At 39.8% G+C, this 17,553-nt stretch overlaps 1 protein-coding gene across 2 annotated transcripts in view; it reads left to right on the top strand.

The window, feature by feature from the left end:
* The window catches only part of CXADR (CXADR Ig-like cell adhesion molecule), a 53,489-nt gene extending 36,302 nt beyond the window's left edge, over positions 1–17,187 (top strand). For both annotated transcript variants that reach the window (XM_030877754.2, XM_060297888.1), the window contains exons 3-7: positions 871–1,075; positions 8,124–8,279; positions 9,455–9,577; positions 10,141–10,279; positions 12,950–17,187. In XM_030877754.2, coding sequence (XP_030733614.1) covers positions 871–1,075; positions 8,124–8,279; positions 9,455–9,577; positions 10,141–10,279; positions 12,950–13,214 — 888 coding nt within the window. In that variant the 3' untranslated portion in view covers positions 13,215–17,187. The remainder of the gene's footprint in view (positions 1–870; positions 1,076–8,123; positions 8,280–9,454; positions 9,578–10,140; positions 10,280–12,949) is intronic.
* The last annotated feature ends 366 nt before the right edge of the window (positions 17,188–17,553 follow it).

The raw sequence follows: 17,553 nt of genomic DNA, 5'->3' as shown, positions 1-17,553 counted from the left end.
GCAGGATGTAGACTGTAGTTGTCTTTTCTGATTATTATTTGACTTTGGTACCACTGCTCTTTGGCTCTTGGGTCTCAGATGGCCAGAATGAAGGATTTTATTAGCGAATGAAAAATTATAAAGTGTGTTCCATTAATTTTAGTGATAGTTAGAGATGACTATTATCAGTTATCTTCCAAGTCAAGTTTAGCAGAACTTATTTTCCCTCTAAATCTAGCCTTTAGTTATTTCCATCAAAGCCTATAACAGTGGTTCAGAAAACTTAGTGGAATTAGGAAAGGTCTTTGCTCTTAGTCACAGATTAATTGGAAGGTCCTGTTAACCTGGCTGGGCACACACATCTTAACAGGTTTATTTTATTATTTTATCTATTAGAGTCTGGAACCTTCGAGTGCCTCCAACTTAGTATATTAAGACAAAAAATGTCTTTTTTTGTTTTTAAGTTCCACGGGTAAATTATCATAAGCCCCTTTTGGGCAGTAGTGGTGGTTTGTACCTGATTTTATACAGTTGATTGGCATACTGCATCCTCTGAGGCAGCTGAAAATAGAGTGTATCAGAATTCACAAATCCATGCTCTCGTGGAGTCTCACCGAATGGCTCTGATAGAGGGCTACATTACTTAATCATGTGGTGGGCTTGGTTTCCCCATTTACAATGACAGTGTGTGACCATACTTAGGGATCGTATTGTGGTTTCTTTCTGTTTTCTTAACCTGTGATTTGAATACTTGTAGATTCCTCATGATACCGTGTTCTTATTCTTTTTTTGGATCCTACAGTACCATGGTGTATCCAGAGCTCCTTTAATGAGACAGAGAGTTTGCTTGCTTGTTTGTTTTTTCCTTGTCTTATCTTGGCTTTCTTTTAGATTATTTTATATTCTGGAGACAAAATTTATGACGACTACTATCAAGATCTCAAGGGACGAGTACATTTTACAAGTACTGATCTCAAATCTGGTGATGCGTCAATAAATGTAACAAATTTACAGTTGTCAGATATTGGCACATACCAGTGCAAAGTGAAAAAAGCTCCCGGTGTTGGAAATAAGAAGATTCAGCTGACAGTTCTTGGTAAGTTATTTGTAATAATGTTACTTAGTAACAGGGTGAGTGGTCACAGTACTATAGTAGCAGCATTTATGTGAGACAAAGCTTAGGTTTTTAGAGCAATAATTTTAAATACTTGACATAATTCTAATGTCCTCTAATAGCATAAAACATAAAGCTACCTTTTTGTTTTTCCTTTGGGTAGGAAAAATAAGCGACCAACTTCTTTGTGAAGTTCATGAAAGCATTTGAAAGTAAACGAAGGAGTTCTGTGATATGGGAGAAGAACCCTAAAGCAGGAGTTAGGGGATCCAGGCTTTTCCCATTGTTCTCAGGTTTGCCCTGAGAATTAAATAGAACCTCTTCATTTCCTGGGCCTCAGCCTATATTTTCGAAACATAAAAATAATTATCATTAAATCTCTTTGCAGTCTTATTCAGCTCACAATTGTGACGTGTGCCTTAAGCTTTTTCGAACTGCATTTCCCAAAGAATAAATGAGGTTTCTATGATGAATAATTGGAGTATTTAGAACAGAGGAGATGGAACATGGTAGCTGGAATATTGAATTGGTGTAAGGCCTTTAGACCTTAGATAGTCCTTTAACCTCCATGAGCATCACTGTTTTTCATCCTTAAAGTGAGGAGATTAGACAGGTGGCCACTAAGATGCAGCTCTCCAGGATAGTTTAGAAGGAGATATGTATAAACTGCTTTATAAACAGTCAAGGGCCACAGAGTTTGTTATCCTCCTCTAGATTCTGTGGTCATGCAGAAGCACTCTTTACCGCTGCAAACTGAGAAACTCTGAAAGGTACCATTCATAAATATACTTCTAAAATCTTATCGTGGTAGGCTTTACCCAAAAGTACAATGGCTGCCATGTAGAAAATCTCAACTGTCTATCACTATTCAGTGACAGTAAATTCCCCTGCGACCTAAGGTGCCAGGTTTGGGGGACACTTGGGCACCCACTTTATGTAGGAAATGCTGGTTGCTGGAATCACCTGCCATACTCCTGGAAATAACTAATCTGGACAATTCCCCCGCCGGCCCCCCGCCCCCACCTCAACTTCTACCTTTCGTTCCTTTTGTTTTAGAAACTGAGCAGAGAGCTTAAGTCTGTTGGGTTCCAGACTCATCCTGAGTAGCATACTTTTCTAAAGAATGAATATCAGAGCAGGTAGAGATTAGGAATAAGAATGCGGATTTCTTTGCACCCCAATGGCAACTCCAGGGGTTGTCTTGGTTGGTAAGGCAGTCTTCTGGCGACATCACTGAAGGGGGCACACAAGGGGGTCCTGGTAAAGGGCACTCCATGCTAAATGGAGCTCATTCAGAATATGTCTGTGATATGAAAGCAAGTGAACCTGAACAAGGAACCAGAAAAAGGAATATGGTAACATTGGAAATTCTAGCCTTTTGTGTCTACATTCAGCGAACATGGAGTTGCCTTTCTTTTTTATAAATATGAAAGCAGGTAAAGTTTAATAATTTGTCTGAACTCTTAGCCCAGGCATACCTGGAATTATAACCCTGAGTATATCTTCTTTAAGCACTGCTCTCCAGGAAGCATTGAGTTAGGATATATATGAAAATTTAACTAGTTCATGCTGTACCAAGCAGACTATACATATTTATCAGAATTATTTATTGTGAAATCCCTGTCTGAGGGGGACAGGTACACTGGGAGGAATGCGATTGGCACATGTTCCCGGAAGAGGTGTGGACGGGCACTGTGTGTGTGAGTGTGTGTGTGTGAGAGGGAAAGAGAGAGATCCCTTAGGAACAGGCTCTGGCCGGGCACGCTGAGGCAGCAGCCATGGCTGTTGGGCAGGAGGGATGGCCTTTTACATTAAACCTCACACCCCTCACATCTTTTTTTTTTTTTTTTTTTTTTGCGGTACGCGGGCCTCTCACTGTTGTGGCCTCTCCCGTTGCGGAGCACAGGCTCCGGACGCGCAGGCTCAGCGGCCATGGCTCACGGGCCCAGCCGCTCCGCGGCACGTGGGATCCTCCCGGACCCGGGCACGAACCCGCGTCCCCTGCATCGGCAGGCGGACTCTCAACCACTGTGCCACCAGGGAAGCCCCCCCTCACATCTTATTCCTCAGCCTAGATCTGTGGGAAGCATTGAGACAGTAACTCCTTTTGTTAGCTCCGTGGGGCATCACCGTGGCCAAGCAAACCCTGAAGTCAAATCAGGGAGGGAGAGAGGGATTAAAATGTGGGGTAGGGGAGAATGGGGGCGGTGGTTGCTGAAGGGAAGTGGGGATGACTAATCCTCTGACCTGGCGAGGCTGTCTCAGAGCCAGAGGAGAATTTCTTTATCTCTTCCATGTTTCCAGGTGAGTCATGACCACTGTGACAGAAAACATTAGAAGTTTCTCTTGAAAGTGAGAGCTGGACAGAAGCCTAATTTGCTCACTTTTTTCTGAAAATTCTGCTTAGACAATCTGGAGGAAAGATTAAATAAAGTCCCCTCTAGGGACCAGACTGAATGGCAGTCCAGTGGAGCTCTTGCTTGGTTCACTGTCAGAGGCTCTGCCTGATACTTTGATTCGTTTGTGGGAAACCTGAAGATGCCACCATGGTGTTCACGGAGTAATGAAAGCTCGTTCGGTGAGCCGTGGGTGCTGTGTGGACCGTTAGCTGCCTCGGTGTGAGGGGTGGTATGTTGCTATCCCTCGCTCCATTGCTGAGGCCCACCCTGCTCTTTCAGATACACCAGACGTATATGTGGATGCAACTCAGGAAAGAAACTGGACGGGGTGATGATAACAAAGGGAATTGACAGAGGGTTAATATGGTGACCACACATTACCAGCACCTTCCCTGAGAACTCTGAAAAAGCCTATTATTGAGACCTTTCGGTATAAATAGACTGGGTTGTTTTGCAGAGGAGAGCACGCACAGGTTAACTTTCCTTCGTGTGTGTATGTGGTGCGCTCAGACTGCACCCACATCACAAGAACACGTGGCAACAGCATGTGTGGGGACTCAATCAACACTGGGATTTTTTTTTCAACTTTTTATTCTGAAATAATTTTAGTTTTATAGAAAAGTTGCAAAAATACCAGAAAGTTCCTGAGAGTATACCCATAACCTAATTTTTCCTAATGTTAACATTTTATAAAAGCATAGTACAACTACCAAAAGCAAGAGATTAATGTTGGGACAATAATATTAACTAAACTACAGGCCTAATTTGAATTCCACAGCTTCCTGTTAATGCGTTTTTGTGCTGGGGTCAAATCTAAGATCCCTGCTGCATTGACATCTGTAGTCTCCAGTTAATGTCAGGGGGCACATGATGTCCTGTCTATTGTTAACCATGATCACTTGGTTTCAGTTTTATCTGATAGGTTTCTCTGCTATAAAATTACTACTTTAAAAAAAAATTACTTTTCCCTCTGGGATTAAAAAATAATCGCATGTTGGTGGGAATGTAAATTGATACAACCACTATGGAGAACAGTATGGAGGTTCCTTAGAAAACTAAAAATAGAACCACCATACGACCCAGCAATCCCACTACTGGGCATATATATACCCTGAGAAAACCATAATTCAAAAAGAGTCATGTACCACAGGGTTCATTGCAGCACTATTTACAATAGCCAGGACATGGAAGCAACCTAAGTGTCCATCAACAGATGAATGGATAAAGAAAATGTGGCACATATATACAGTGGAATATTACTTGGCCATAAAAAGAAACGAAATTGAGTTATTTGTATGAGGTGGATGGACCTAGGGACTGTCATACAGAGTGAAGTAACTCAGAAAGAGAAAAACATACCGTATGCTAACACATATATATGGAATCTAAAAAAAAAGAGAAATGGTTCTGATGAACCTAGGGATAGGACAGGAATAAAGACGCATAGAGAATGGACTTGAGGACACGGGGAGGGGGAAGGGTGAGCTGGGACGAAGTGAGAGAGTAACATGGACATATATACACTACCGAATGTAAAATAGATAGCTAGTGGGAAGCAGCTACATAGCACAGGGAGATCAGCTCGGTGCTTTGTGACCACCTAGAGCGGTGAGATAGGGAGGGTGGGAGGGAGACGCAAGAGGGAAGAGATATGGGATATATGTATACATATAGCTGATTCACTTTGTTCTACCACAGAAACTAACACAACATTGTAAAGCAATTATACTCCAGTAAAGATGTTTTTTAAAAAAAAAAAAATCCCAGTGGGGGAACCACTTTGAGACTATGCAAATATCTTGTTTCTCCTCAAACTTTTGACCATTGATTTTTACCATCTATGCACGGATTTTGCCAGGAGTCAAGGTATTTTGAACTAAGCAAAAATATTCCTATATGGATGACATGATGATCAAAGCATATTCTGTCCCAAATAGAGATTTAGAGTGTTTCCTATAGACTGAGGCAGTGAGCCACTAGCATGGAGGGATGATGATACAATACATAGATGGAGCACAGCATTGCTAAATCGGTGGGACACTGACCGAATACGAGTTGACGGCCATGTACCCTTAACTGAGAATGACTTTTTATTAGCTCTGCTAATGATCATGGTGGCACATGTTCTGAGGACAATAGCTAGATATCCTGGAGCCCCAGACCAAAGAAACCTTAGTGGGTGAGACTTTATTTTTGTTCCTTTTGTGGTTTCATCTTTCTTTCAATTCAGCTAAGTGCCGTGGATTAGCAGTTTGTCTTCCTGGCTTTGTAATGCTGGGGCTGGCATGTAAAAGACTTGCACTTTCTCCACCCAGTGGAAAGCAGGCAGCCGGCCCTAAGCACCGCTCAGAACCAGTGCTGGTAAAAATCTCGTTCTGCTGTGCATAGAGTGTGTTGAAATCTCAAACTCAGTGGGACGTGATTTCCTGAGCAGCCACTTTAAACAACTGCCTGTTATTGGATATGTCTGGGGAGGGGACATTTTTCAGTAGAAAAGAAGAAGGGTTAGGGTTAGAACGCTGTATTACCAATAGAAGTTTGATGTCCAAAGCATTGCTTCAGTATCTCACCTACTGCTAGTTTGTGTAATAAAGGATTTATTGGTAGGTTGAAGAAATGGAGAACAAGGCTCATTTTGTTGAAGACTCAGAGGATGAGGTAATGCGCAAAACTGATTCAAAAGTCCAGTTGGTGTAATGTCCAGGGCAACTGATCAGTCTGCAAAAGAAAGAGATTTGCTTAGGAAAGTCAACAACGCAGTTAAATGCATCTGTTGATCCTTACTAAAAAGTATAAGTAGTAACAAAGGGGAGAAATCCAATTAAATTTAAGAATTACCAGGAAACGTGTGAAGTGAGATCATGATTGACAACCTTAGGTAAAGATGCCCCACTGCGTATGACAGACCGTGTCAGCCAGATTTGGAAAACAGTTTGACACTTTCTTATAGAGATAAACATTTACTTACCTGCTATGAAAAAGGAAAACATATACCACTATTTACAAGCAGTGTTGTTCAAACTGTTCACGTAGTGCCAAACTGTAAAACCCATTCACATTTATTCTTAGTAGTGAAAGAATAAAAGCCCACTCAGGACTTGAAAGAATGAAAATCAGAAAAACAGAAGAAAAGCAGTCCTGCCATTTATCAGGTTGGGAAGAGAGATGCAAATAGAGCCAGGTACAGGGTTTATGGGGAATGTTGCTCTCCAAGGTCGTGGGATGCTGGGAAACTATAGCCTACTGCTGTCTCCTCATTGCTGCCCCCAGACCCGCTTTGCGCTACTCATCCTTTACTGGGGGTACTCAGGTTGCTAAATGACCCTCGTCTCCAGTTTAATCCCTGCTTCTCCTAATCCTGCCTCAGAAATGGCATCAGATTCAGAACTGATCTCTGCCTCTAGAAGACTCTTCTCAGAACCTTCAGAATCCCTCTCTCCCTTGTCCCAGCTCCTCATAGCACCTCCTCGCCAGTCAGTCTGATTTCCACAGACTTCACACCTGCTCCTGGCCAGTTTAGCTAATTAGGCTTTAACAGTAGCCCCAAGACAGGAAACAGTGTGCATCAATACCTGAATGAACAAGCAATGGGATACAACTCGGTAGTAAGAAAGAACAGACCACTGATATATATATATATATATATATATATATATATATATATATATATATATACAACAACATAGATCAATTGGATCAGTCATAAAAAAGCCTTACGATGAATAAAAGAAGCAAAAGCGCATACTGTATTTTTCCATTTATAGGACTCACGAAGCAGCAGAACTAATCTATAGCAATAGAAATCTGATCAGCGGCTGTCTGGGACCCGTTTGTGCAGTGAGATCAACTGCAGTCACCTTGAGGGAAATTGCTTGGGAGAGGATTGGAGTGGTGCTTAGTGTTGAAAGTGATCAGCTCGCATGATTAAAATGTGTTCATTTTATTGTATGTGTATTATGCCTTAATGCAGTTCAGCAAGAGAGTCTGAACTGCCAGGGTGTTAACCTAGTGTTCAGGTGGGTTTCACATAATGGAGTTAGACCTGGAATATAACCTCAGATCTGCCTTTTTATAACACTGCTCTCTGGGTGGTTTTGGATCGCTGTAAATGTGGAAAATAATTGGTCCTTCCTGTACTAAGTGAATTGTCCCTCCTATCAGCATAATTTATCGTCAACCCCCTGATTGTTGGGTTAACAGCACACAGAGAGGGTTGTGACAATGCACATACTCCCAGAGGGCTACACGTCACGCTCCAAGTAGAAGAATAGGTTGGGAATTGGGGGTGGGGGGAAGAAGCTTCCTTGGGTCTGAAGTAGCCCAGCCCGCATCATCCTTGCTTTTTTCACATGTGCCCCATGGGATGGAGGGGCGCAGAGCCGCACCTGAGATGCTGCCTGGCCTTGTGCAGTGGCTGCTTGCCTGAGCTCATTCTTGCCTGTTTTGTGCTGGATCAAGCTGAGTAAACTGGCATTGGCAACCTATTGTAGTCTTTCAGTCTTGTCCACTCTGAACCCAGGACCCCCTGCTATTGAGTTAGTGGTTGTGTGACATGCTGTGTGTTTAAGTAATCATTAGAAACACACATTCCGTTCTCTTGTATAAAGTTATAACTTATTTTCTTTTCTCAGTTAAGCCTTCAGGTACAAGATGTTACATTGATGGATCAGAAGAAATTGGAAGTGACTTTAAACTAAAATGTGAACCGAAAGAAGGTTCACTCCCATTACGATATGAATGGCAAAAATTGTCCAACTCACAGAAACTGCCAACCTCATGGTTACCAGGTACTGCTGATTATGCACTTTGAATCGTGTGCCATTGATTTAGACTTAAGTCTAGCAGGGTTTGTGCATGTAAGTGTATATTTTTTAATCCCCAGATACCTTCCCTTTTCTAGACAGAGCAATCAGGATTCTGTGGGAATTAGTCAGTGTTTTATAATGACAACTTGGTGTCATGTAGTATAAGTGAAGAGATATTTTTATAATGATCACCATTTAGGATATTATAATTGGTTTCTTTGTTGTATATTTTTTGTTTTGTTTTGTTTTGCGGTAGGCGGGCCTCTCACTGTTGTGGCCTCTCCCGTTGCGGAGCACAGGCTCCGGACGCGCAGGCTCAGCGGCCATGGCTCACGGGCCCAGCCGCTCCGCGGCATGTGGGATCTTCCCGGACCGGGGCACGAACCCGTGTCCCCTGCATCGGCAGGCGGACTCTCAACCACTGCGCCACCAGGGAAGCCCCTGTTGTATATTTTTTAATTGATGGTAATATTGATGGAAACTGTTCATTATCATAAATTAGTGGTTAAGTTACAGCAAGAGTTGGATCTTGAGTGTTTTGCCTGGGTTCATGTTGAAGATATGGTTATTTAACCATCATGTCTGTTAAAACAACAAAACAACAGCTGTGACTAACCAACAAGATTCAAATTGGTTAAATCTGATTATTCATCTGTATGTTATAATTAACCTGTTATTCCAACTGGTTACCATGCTCCACCCTCCTCCCTCCCACCCCACCCCGCTTTTAAGCAGGATCTCTCTCCACCTCTGTTTTTCAAACTAAGAGGCTGAACAATACGACCCCCTCTCACTTTCTTTCATGTTTCTTCTGTCTGGGGGGATGACATACATTTTGTAAATCTTACTGCTGCACCTAAGAGCCTTTGTGGCACAGAATGTTTTTTATAGTCAACGTGGCTCTGCTTCAGCAGAGACTCTCTGTGCCTGGCTGAAGGGGTCATGATTACCTTGGCTTTGACATAAATGAACTAGAGGCACAGTCGTTTGCATCCCGGAGACATGCACGTGTCTTGCCAAGTTTGTTCTGTATGTAGCTTCAGTTTGTCTCACTTTTACCTGGATTGTCAACCAAGTAGAGTTTGCTTTTACTGAAAACTCAGCAATATGTTACTATAAGAATGGGTTTTGCTCCCTTACCCCCTTTCTTCTCATAGAAATGACTTCACCTGTTATATCTGTAAAAAATGCCACTACCGAATACTCTGGGACATACAGTTGTACAGTCAAAAACAGAGTGGGCTCTGATCAATGCCTGCTACGCCTGGATGTTGTTCCTCGTAAGTTATCTTCTTTCTGCTCTGATAGTGTTATCTTTATACAGCCTCCTTTGGTTCCATCAGTGAGTGTGGGTATTAAGGGCAAGGGGATGCTAACTTTGAGCAAAGCACCCTGTGGCTTGGTTGCTAGCTTTTCTAAGTCATGGAAAGAAAAAAAGTACTCCATTTTATTAATAAAACCTTCTTTATTATTGTAGTGACATTAAAGAGGCAAGAGTTGTCAAATTGACTCTTGTACCATATTTAGCCAATGTCAGTGACGACAAGCTTTTTAGAACATTCTTATATGCCAACCAAGATAGCTGTGAATATTAAAATCCTCTAGAGTGGTTTCATTCTTTTATCCTTGAAATAGCTTACACAGTTCAGAAGAAAGTTCTTTTAGTGGATTTTCCCCTAGACCAGAAAAAAAGCTAACTAATTTGTCTCTTAACGTTAGTATATGCGATGAAATCAATGTCATTGTGTATCCTTACCTTCAAAATGACTAGATGGAAGTTTCTTTGTTTGTTTGTTTTGCTTTTTTTAATATTAATTATTTTCTTATTAACATTTTATTCTAGCTTCAAATAGAGCTGGGACAATTGCAGGAGCTGTTATAGGAACTTTGCTTGCACTAGTCCTCATTGGTCTTATCATCTTTTGCTGTCATAAAAAGCGCAGAGAAGAAAAATACGAAAAGGAAGTTCATCATGATATCAGGTAATTAAGTGACACAGGAGTTGACTGATGTATACTCTATTATGTCACTAAAGCATTAATTCTCTTAACCATCTGAAGCATTTGCCCCTATGAGAATTGGATGAAAGCTATAGCTCTTCCCCTCAACATATTTGAAAGCTTTTACTTATTTCAAGTGTGTGGAGCCAACCAACCTACACTGTGCCCTCCTCCCCGTTTTGGGCTCTACATTAAGAACCATTGCAAAATGCTTTTCTCAAGACTGTCTACCTTCTCCCAATAAAGTACAGGCATGAAACAGCAAAGGAAACCATAAACAAGATGAAAAGACAACCCTCAGTATGGTAGAAAATATTTGCAAATGAAGCAACTAACAAAAGATTAATCTCCAAAATATACAAACAGCTCATGCAGCTCAATATCAAAAAAACAAACAGCCCAATCCAGAAATAGGCGGAAGACCTAAATAGACATTTCTCCAAAGACATACAGATGGCCAAGAAACACATGAAAAGATGCTCAACATCACAAATCATTAGAGAAATGCAAATCAAAACCACAATGAGGTATCACCTCACACTGGTCAGAATGGCCATCATCAAAAAAAACCTATAAACAATAAATGCTGGAGAGGGTGTGGAGAAAAGGGAACCCTCTTGCACTGCTGGTGGGAATGTAAATTGATATAGCCACTATGGAGAACAGTATGGAGGGTCCTTAAAAAACTAAAAATAGAACTACCATATGACCCAGCAATCCCACTACTGGGGATATACCCTGAGAAAACCATAATTCAAAAGGAGTCATGTACCAAAATATTAATTGCAGCTCTCTTTACAATAGCCAGGACATGGAAGCAACCTAAGTGTCCATCAACAGATGGATGGATAAAGAAGATGTGGCACATGTATACAACGGAATATTACTCAGCCATAAAAAGAAACGAAATTGAGTTATTTGTAGTGAGGTGGATGGACCTAGAGTCTGTCATACAGAGTGAAGTAAGTCAGAAAGAGAAAAACAAATACTGTATGCTAACACATATATGTGGAACAACAACAACAAAAGGTTCTGATGAACCTAGGGGCAGGACAGGAATAAAGACGCAGATGTAGAGAATGGACTTGAGGACACGGAGGGGGAAGGGTAAGCTGAGAGGAAGTGAGAGAGTAGCATGGGCATATATACACTACCAAATACAAGATAGCTAGTAGGAAACAGCTGCATGGCACAGGGAGATCAGCTGAAAGCTTTGTGACCACCTAGACGGGTGGGACAGGGAGAGTGGGAGGGAGGCTCAAGAGGAAGAGGATATGGGGATATATGTATACATATAGCTGATTCCCTTTGTTGTACAGCAGAAACTAACATAACGTTGTAAAACAATTATACTCCAATAAAGATGTGAAAGGAAAAAAAGTACAGGCATAAAGTTTTCAAAAAATGGAGCTGTTGGGCTTCCCTGGTGGCGCAGTGGTTGAGAGTCCGCCTGCCGATGCAGGGAACGTGGGTTCGTGCCCCGGTCCGGGAAGATCCCACATGCCGCGGAGCGGCTGGGCCCGTGAGCCATGGCCGCTGAGCCTGCGCGTCCGGAGCCTGTGCTCCGCAACGGGAGAGGCCGCAACGGTGAGAGGCCCGCGTACTGCAAAAAAAAAAAAATAAATAAATAACAATCCCATGCTCTGTAGATTAGCTGTATAGAGAAATCAAACCTTAACATCTCCATTTTCTTTTTTTTTTTCTTTGCGGTACGCGGGCCTCTCACCGTTGCGGCCTCTCCCGTTGCGGAGCACAGGCTCCGGACGCGCAGGCTCAGCGGCCATGGCTCACGGGCCCAGCCGCTCCGCGGCATGTGGGATCTTCCCGGACCGGGGCACGAACCCACGTTCCCTGCATCGGCAGGCGGACTCTCAACCACTGCGCCACCAGGGAAGCCCTGGGGTTTTTTTTTTTAAAGATCTGATTGTATCAAGTGACATAGGTAGTTAATAGAACTATGGGTAATGTGATTTTCTTTTATTTCTTAAATATTCTAAACCAGTAGATCTTAACTAGAAGTACACATTGGATTATAGAACTTGTAAAAATAACATCTGACCAAAGTAACACCCAGAAAATTGACATTTGGTGGGTCTGGGCACTTTTATTTTTTAAATGCACAGAAGTAACTCAGATATATATTCTGTGTCAGTGCTTAGTGTGAAAATTCTTATGCCTAATTCTCAGTTTTTGCAAACTTCAGTCTGCTAAGTTTTCAGCTAAAGTCTTAGATGAGTAACTTTCATAATAAAAAGGATATTTTGTCTTGTTCTTTTTTTGGTAGAAATATCTGCAGGTGTTAGGGCTTTACTGATTATAGAGTGTTACATGACTGTAACCAGGTTATCTTGATCAGTGATACTAGAACATGAAAATATTTGAAGTTTGTTCTTTGCAAGACAGCATTATAGAATAGCACATTTTTGTAAAAAACACATTTCACTGTGAAGATAGAAACTGTAAATGACAAATTTGGCACAGATACACAGTTATGACATTATGCCTTATTGTGCTCGTTTTTTGTGTGTCACACACGATTTTATGTACTTAATGCTTAAATAGAGGCTCTTCCCTACCCATGATTCATAGCTTACATATTGTAGGTTTTTAGAAATTTGTTCTTTGAACGTGTATTGGGATCTTTATTTCTAGGGAAGACGTGCCTCCTCCAAAGAGCCGTACGTCCACTGCCAGAAGCTACCTCGGCAGCAATCATTCATCCCTGGGATCCATGTCCCCTTCCAACATGGAAGGGTATTCCAAGACTCAGTATAACCAAGTGCCAAGCGAAGACTTCGAGCGCGATCCTCAGAGTGCGACGCTCCCAACTGCTAAGGTAGCTGCCCCTAATCTCAGTAGGATGGGAGCGGTGCCCGTGATGATTCCAGCACAGAGCAAGGACGGGTCCATAGTATAGAGCCTCTGTACCCTTCATCTGTGCTCTCCTCTTGAGATGTGAACACCTGTTTTAATTTTTGCTACCAGCCTCAAAAAAAAAAATATATATATATATATATAAAGTTAACCAAAAACTGTAAGAATAATACTTCAAAAAGTTTTGTTTGGTTATATTGAAATAGTAAAGGCATTAAAGTTCTAAGGACAAATTCACCATCTAAATAATATTTCCTTTAAGAGCTTGACTTTATAGGTTTCTGACTATCAATACTTAAGTCAGCTGTGGCACTTTGAATATGAAATCATAGGTGAAGAAATAAATTGGTGAACTTACATGCATACCAAGTTGATACTTGAATCATCTGAAAGTGGTACTTTATAATTTCTGTTATTTTTATATTGCTTTTTTCAATTAATTTATGACCCCCACCCCCTGCCAAAATTGGTAAAGAAAGATTCATGGCAAAAATACTCACGTAGATTTATGTTTGTTTTTGTTTTTGCTTCTTTGAAAAGTCTAAATGTGTTTGACGAGTCTCTAATAACTAGAAAACACTACTAGAAGTCACTAGTTCTGAGTAATTCATAAACCTTGTATATGAAATGACTTAAGTATTTAATTGCTAGATTGCTGTGGGCAGCAGGGACGTAGTAAGCTCTTTTGTATGCTAAAATAAAGGAGCATTTATCTGATTCATTTAGAAAATTTGCTGTCAGCTACATATAGCGATGACACTAGTGGTGCAGTTGTGAGGATGAATTTTGTTGATTAATGTTCCAATGCCCTGAGGCCTGTGGTGGTCTTCAGAACAGTGACCTGCTATCAAGGAAGTGTAGTATTTTGCAATTCCCAAGTAAATGCTCGTCCTCAACTTTAGGTGATATTTTTCTAAAAAGAAAAAATTATAACTCATTTATTATTTGACAATTACAGATTGTAATTCCGTAATTATTGGTTCTAAATTTTAATTTTTTTTTCCTGGTTCAGTGTTTTGTTTTTGTGATGGTGTTGTACATTATATGTTCTAGAAATGTAATCTTAAATTACCCTCTTGAATGCAGTTCCTGGAGGATACTTTCTTCATAGACTTAGAATACACTTTAAACTAGTAAGTGTCCTCTATCAATTCTGTTTCAGACTTGGGAGGATGTACAGTTGCTGTTGTATGGCCAGCATGTCTTGTGTAGTTGCAGAAAATCAAGCTGAGCTTTGAAAAGTTTGTCTTAGTTTTGTGGAAGTGACTTAATCTTAAAAAAAAAGAAAAAAAAAAGAAGAGAGAAATGAAAAGGAATAAAAGGAATACTCCTACCTGCCAAATGTGTTAAGTACTGTTTTAGTAGATGAAAGTGAATTTATTGTACTTTCCTTAAGATTGTGAGGGAGTGTGGATTGAGTAGAATGAGCCAGCAGTTTCTTTATAGTAATACGGTCTGCAGTAACTTATTTCACTAGCTCTGATACCTTTTCCCTAGATTTTAGTAGGGAGTTGGTTTCTTTTCATCTCTTTGGGTGCTGTGGTGGTAAATGCTACATTATAAATTAATGTTGGCATGAATTTATTCTTAGGCAGAGTATTGTATACACTTTTTAATGGTAAATTGAAGCTGAATGTGTAATGGATTCGTGTATAGTTTTACATATTTGGAAGCATTTTAAAAATAGGTTTTTAACATTACATAATATTGCTTTTACTCTTGTGTTAACGTTTTCATCTGTGCCTTTTGGGTAATTTAGTTTTTATTATGAATTTCTGGTGCCTATGAGCTAGCTATCGCCTGAAAGGTGCTTAGAGGTGAAGGTACTGTTCCTAAAAATGCATCACTGTGATACCTTTCTATCCTCATACTTTCAGTCTTGCCTCTTTTCTGATCTTTCTGGATGCAAGTTAACTGATTGTGTGACTCATAAAGTTTTTAAAATTTCGACATCCCCTACACTCTTTTGACTGTGTTTCTGATTTTATAATAACTGTTTTTGAATACCAGGCCTCTGGTCTGTTTCATATGAATAAAATTTATGATATTATAAAAATAAACAGCAGAGCACAGACATTACTAATAAAAATTTTGGTCCTTTCTAGTCCCAGTTTTCATATAATGAAAATTATGCTATCAATCTAAGTAGAAATTACTACAAAAGGTGGACATATGTAAGGCTTTCCTTTCCTTAGACTTCATAGTTAGTCTAGGATTTGGTTATAAGTAAATCGGAATCTCTTCCAGAAATGCTTCCTTCCAGGTCAGGGTCATTACCAGCTACAGCCTGAGAAACAAGCTTGGAAAAAAAACTACTGTTGTGACCTGAAGAGACCTACTGGATGTGGTTGAGTTTAGAGGACAGAACTCAGTTTTAGGCTTATGTCTCCAGCTACTCATTGTAAATTTCAGTGAATCCAAAAGTCAAATAGCACTGATAACTTCCTAAATAATTCTCAGTGGTAGTTTCTGGTGAACTAGAGATCAAGTATTTGTTCTAGAATTACTATTGGTAATCATCAAGCAAGTCAACAAAAAATCGTTATTCAAGCATTTCCACTAGTAGCCAAACATCAGTCAAGGACGGCACTGAACCTTCAAAGCAAAACTCTTCCATTCTACTTTATACCTAAGAGACTTGACACCATCTTTCTGAGTTATGCAGGATAACTTCAAAAGAAATATCATAGAGGACGTAATTCTGTGCTTTGCATATGTAGATTACAGGTTTCTTTTTCTTATGGCAACCTTACTAATATTTCCCTGTTAGAAGGCCAAAAACAAAAACCTTATTGATAAACGGGCCAAATTACTTTTTTAAATTTGGGCTATCTGCCGGGAAGTTGTTACAATGGAAACACAGACTGTGTCTTAGGGGGAGGTTAATTCAAGAAACACAATTAGATTATTGGTATGAATTAATACCTGGTTTTTATTGAAAAGATAATTTTTAGGATTGAGTTCTGGAAATTTGGAGCAAGTGAAGGGGCAAATAAACATTTTGATTAAATATGAAAAGAACTCACTGCATGAAGTTGGATGTCAAATTCTGTAATGTTTGGCTTCTTAACTATTCTCTGTCTTTCTGTGTGCGTGCAGCATGTAAATCTGAAGTTATATGAACGTTTAAAGTTTTTTTTTCTAATCTTGTTCCATCTCCACAGTGTTTAGGGCTTTCAGATGCCTTATTCCAGTGTGAACAGAAAAAGTCCTTATTTTTTTGTGGTTACTGCTTTGATGTGTCATGTAAGGAGTAGTTTGTAGAAAATGTTGGCATACTTTTAACTTTTTAGTGGCTTGTGACATTATATATTATATATATGTATATATATCTTTATAATATTCCTGTGTTTAGTAGTATAAATGTTCTGGGCAAGTTTTCATATTTCAAATGCCTTTGGATATTCTTGCAATACAGGCAACGTGTTCTGTAGTTAGATTTTTTTTACTCATTTGACACTAAAATGGTCTATAACTGAGCACAAATTCTACCTAATAGAAGCAGGAAAGAATAATAAATAAACTGATGAATTGTGGTTCTGTTTATCTTATGGATGGTAACACCAGCGAATATTGGCTACATCTGGCTTCTCACTGTTCATTAAAATCCAGTTTTATAAAATACCCTGTTTTGTAATTTCAGAGTGTGGTGTGAATATCGGTTGGATTTGGTTTTGGCACTGAACACTAAAAGCTCCAAAGAACTCTGTTTTCTACTAACTTAATGACACAAGTGTTAAGAGAACCACAATTCACTGATTTTCATCCCTAACTGTGGATTTCTGTGACAAATACACTTATACTACTGAGAAGTAATATTTTGACACTTCATATATGCAAGTAGAGAATTGATAGTGTCAGTTTCAAAAATGATTTTTTGTATTTCAAGTTTCTGGCTTAAATATCCAATGGTGCAGATTTTGACATTTGTAAGAACAAAATTTGGTTTTAAAAAAAGCCAAAAACTTGCTCTGGTTTTGTGACCTTGTGTACCTTTAAAAAAAATAAAATCAAGAAAGTAGTTTTCTGCCTCATGGTGTGGCTTCATAAGCTTCATTATACTCTTCCTCCCTGCTTTTCTGAGCCAGGGTTTCCTTCTCCCCTCTCCTTTGCATCTTTTATTAAACAAAGTAAAGATCAGAACAATGACATCAATGAAAACATATCAAACATATTTATAGAAATTTCTCCAGTCCTGTGCATCTATATGACAGTAAATAACATAATGTATCTGGGGTTGAAACCTCCAAAGTTATCGTGTCACAATTTACAGCGTAAATTCAAGAGTTTTTCAGATGAATTAAAAATGTGCGTACTTATATGTATGAAATACACACATCTAGTTATACTTTAAAGCTATTTTCATTGACTCTAAGTGTTGA

The sequence above is a fragment of the Globicephala melas genome, chromosome 4 (assembly GCF_963455315.2).
Source record: "Globicephala melas chromosome 4, mGloMel1.2, whole genome shotgun sequence".
Classification (NCBI taxonomy): domain Eukaryota; kingdom Metazoa; phylum Chordata; class Mammalia; order Artiodactyla; family Delphinidae; genus Globicephala; species Globicephala melas.
The sequence above is the reverse complement of the archived record's forward strand: the minus strand, read 5'-3'. Positions and strand labels throughout refer to the sequence as shown.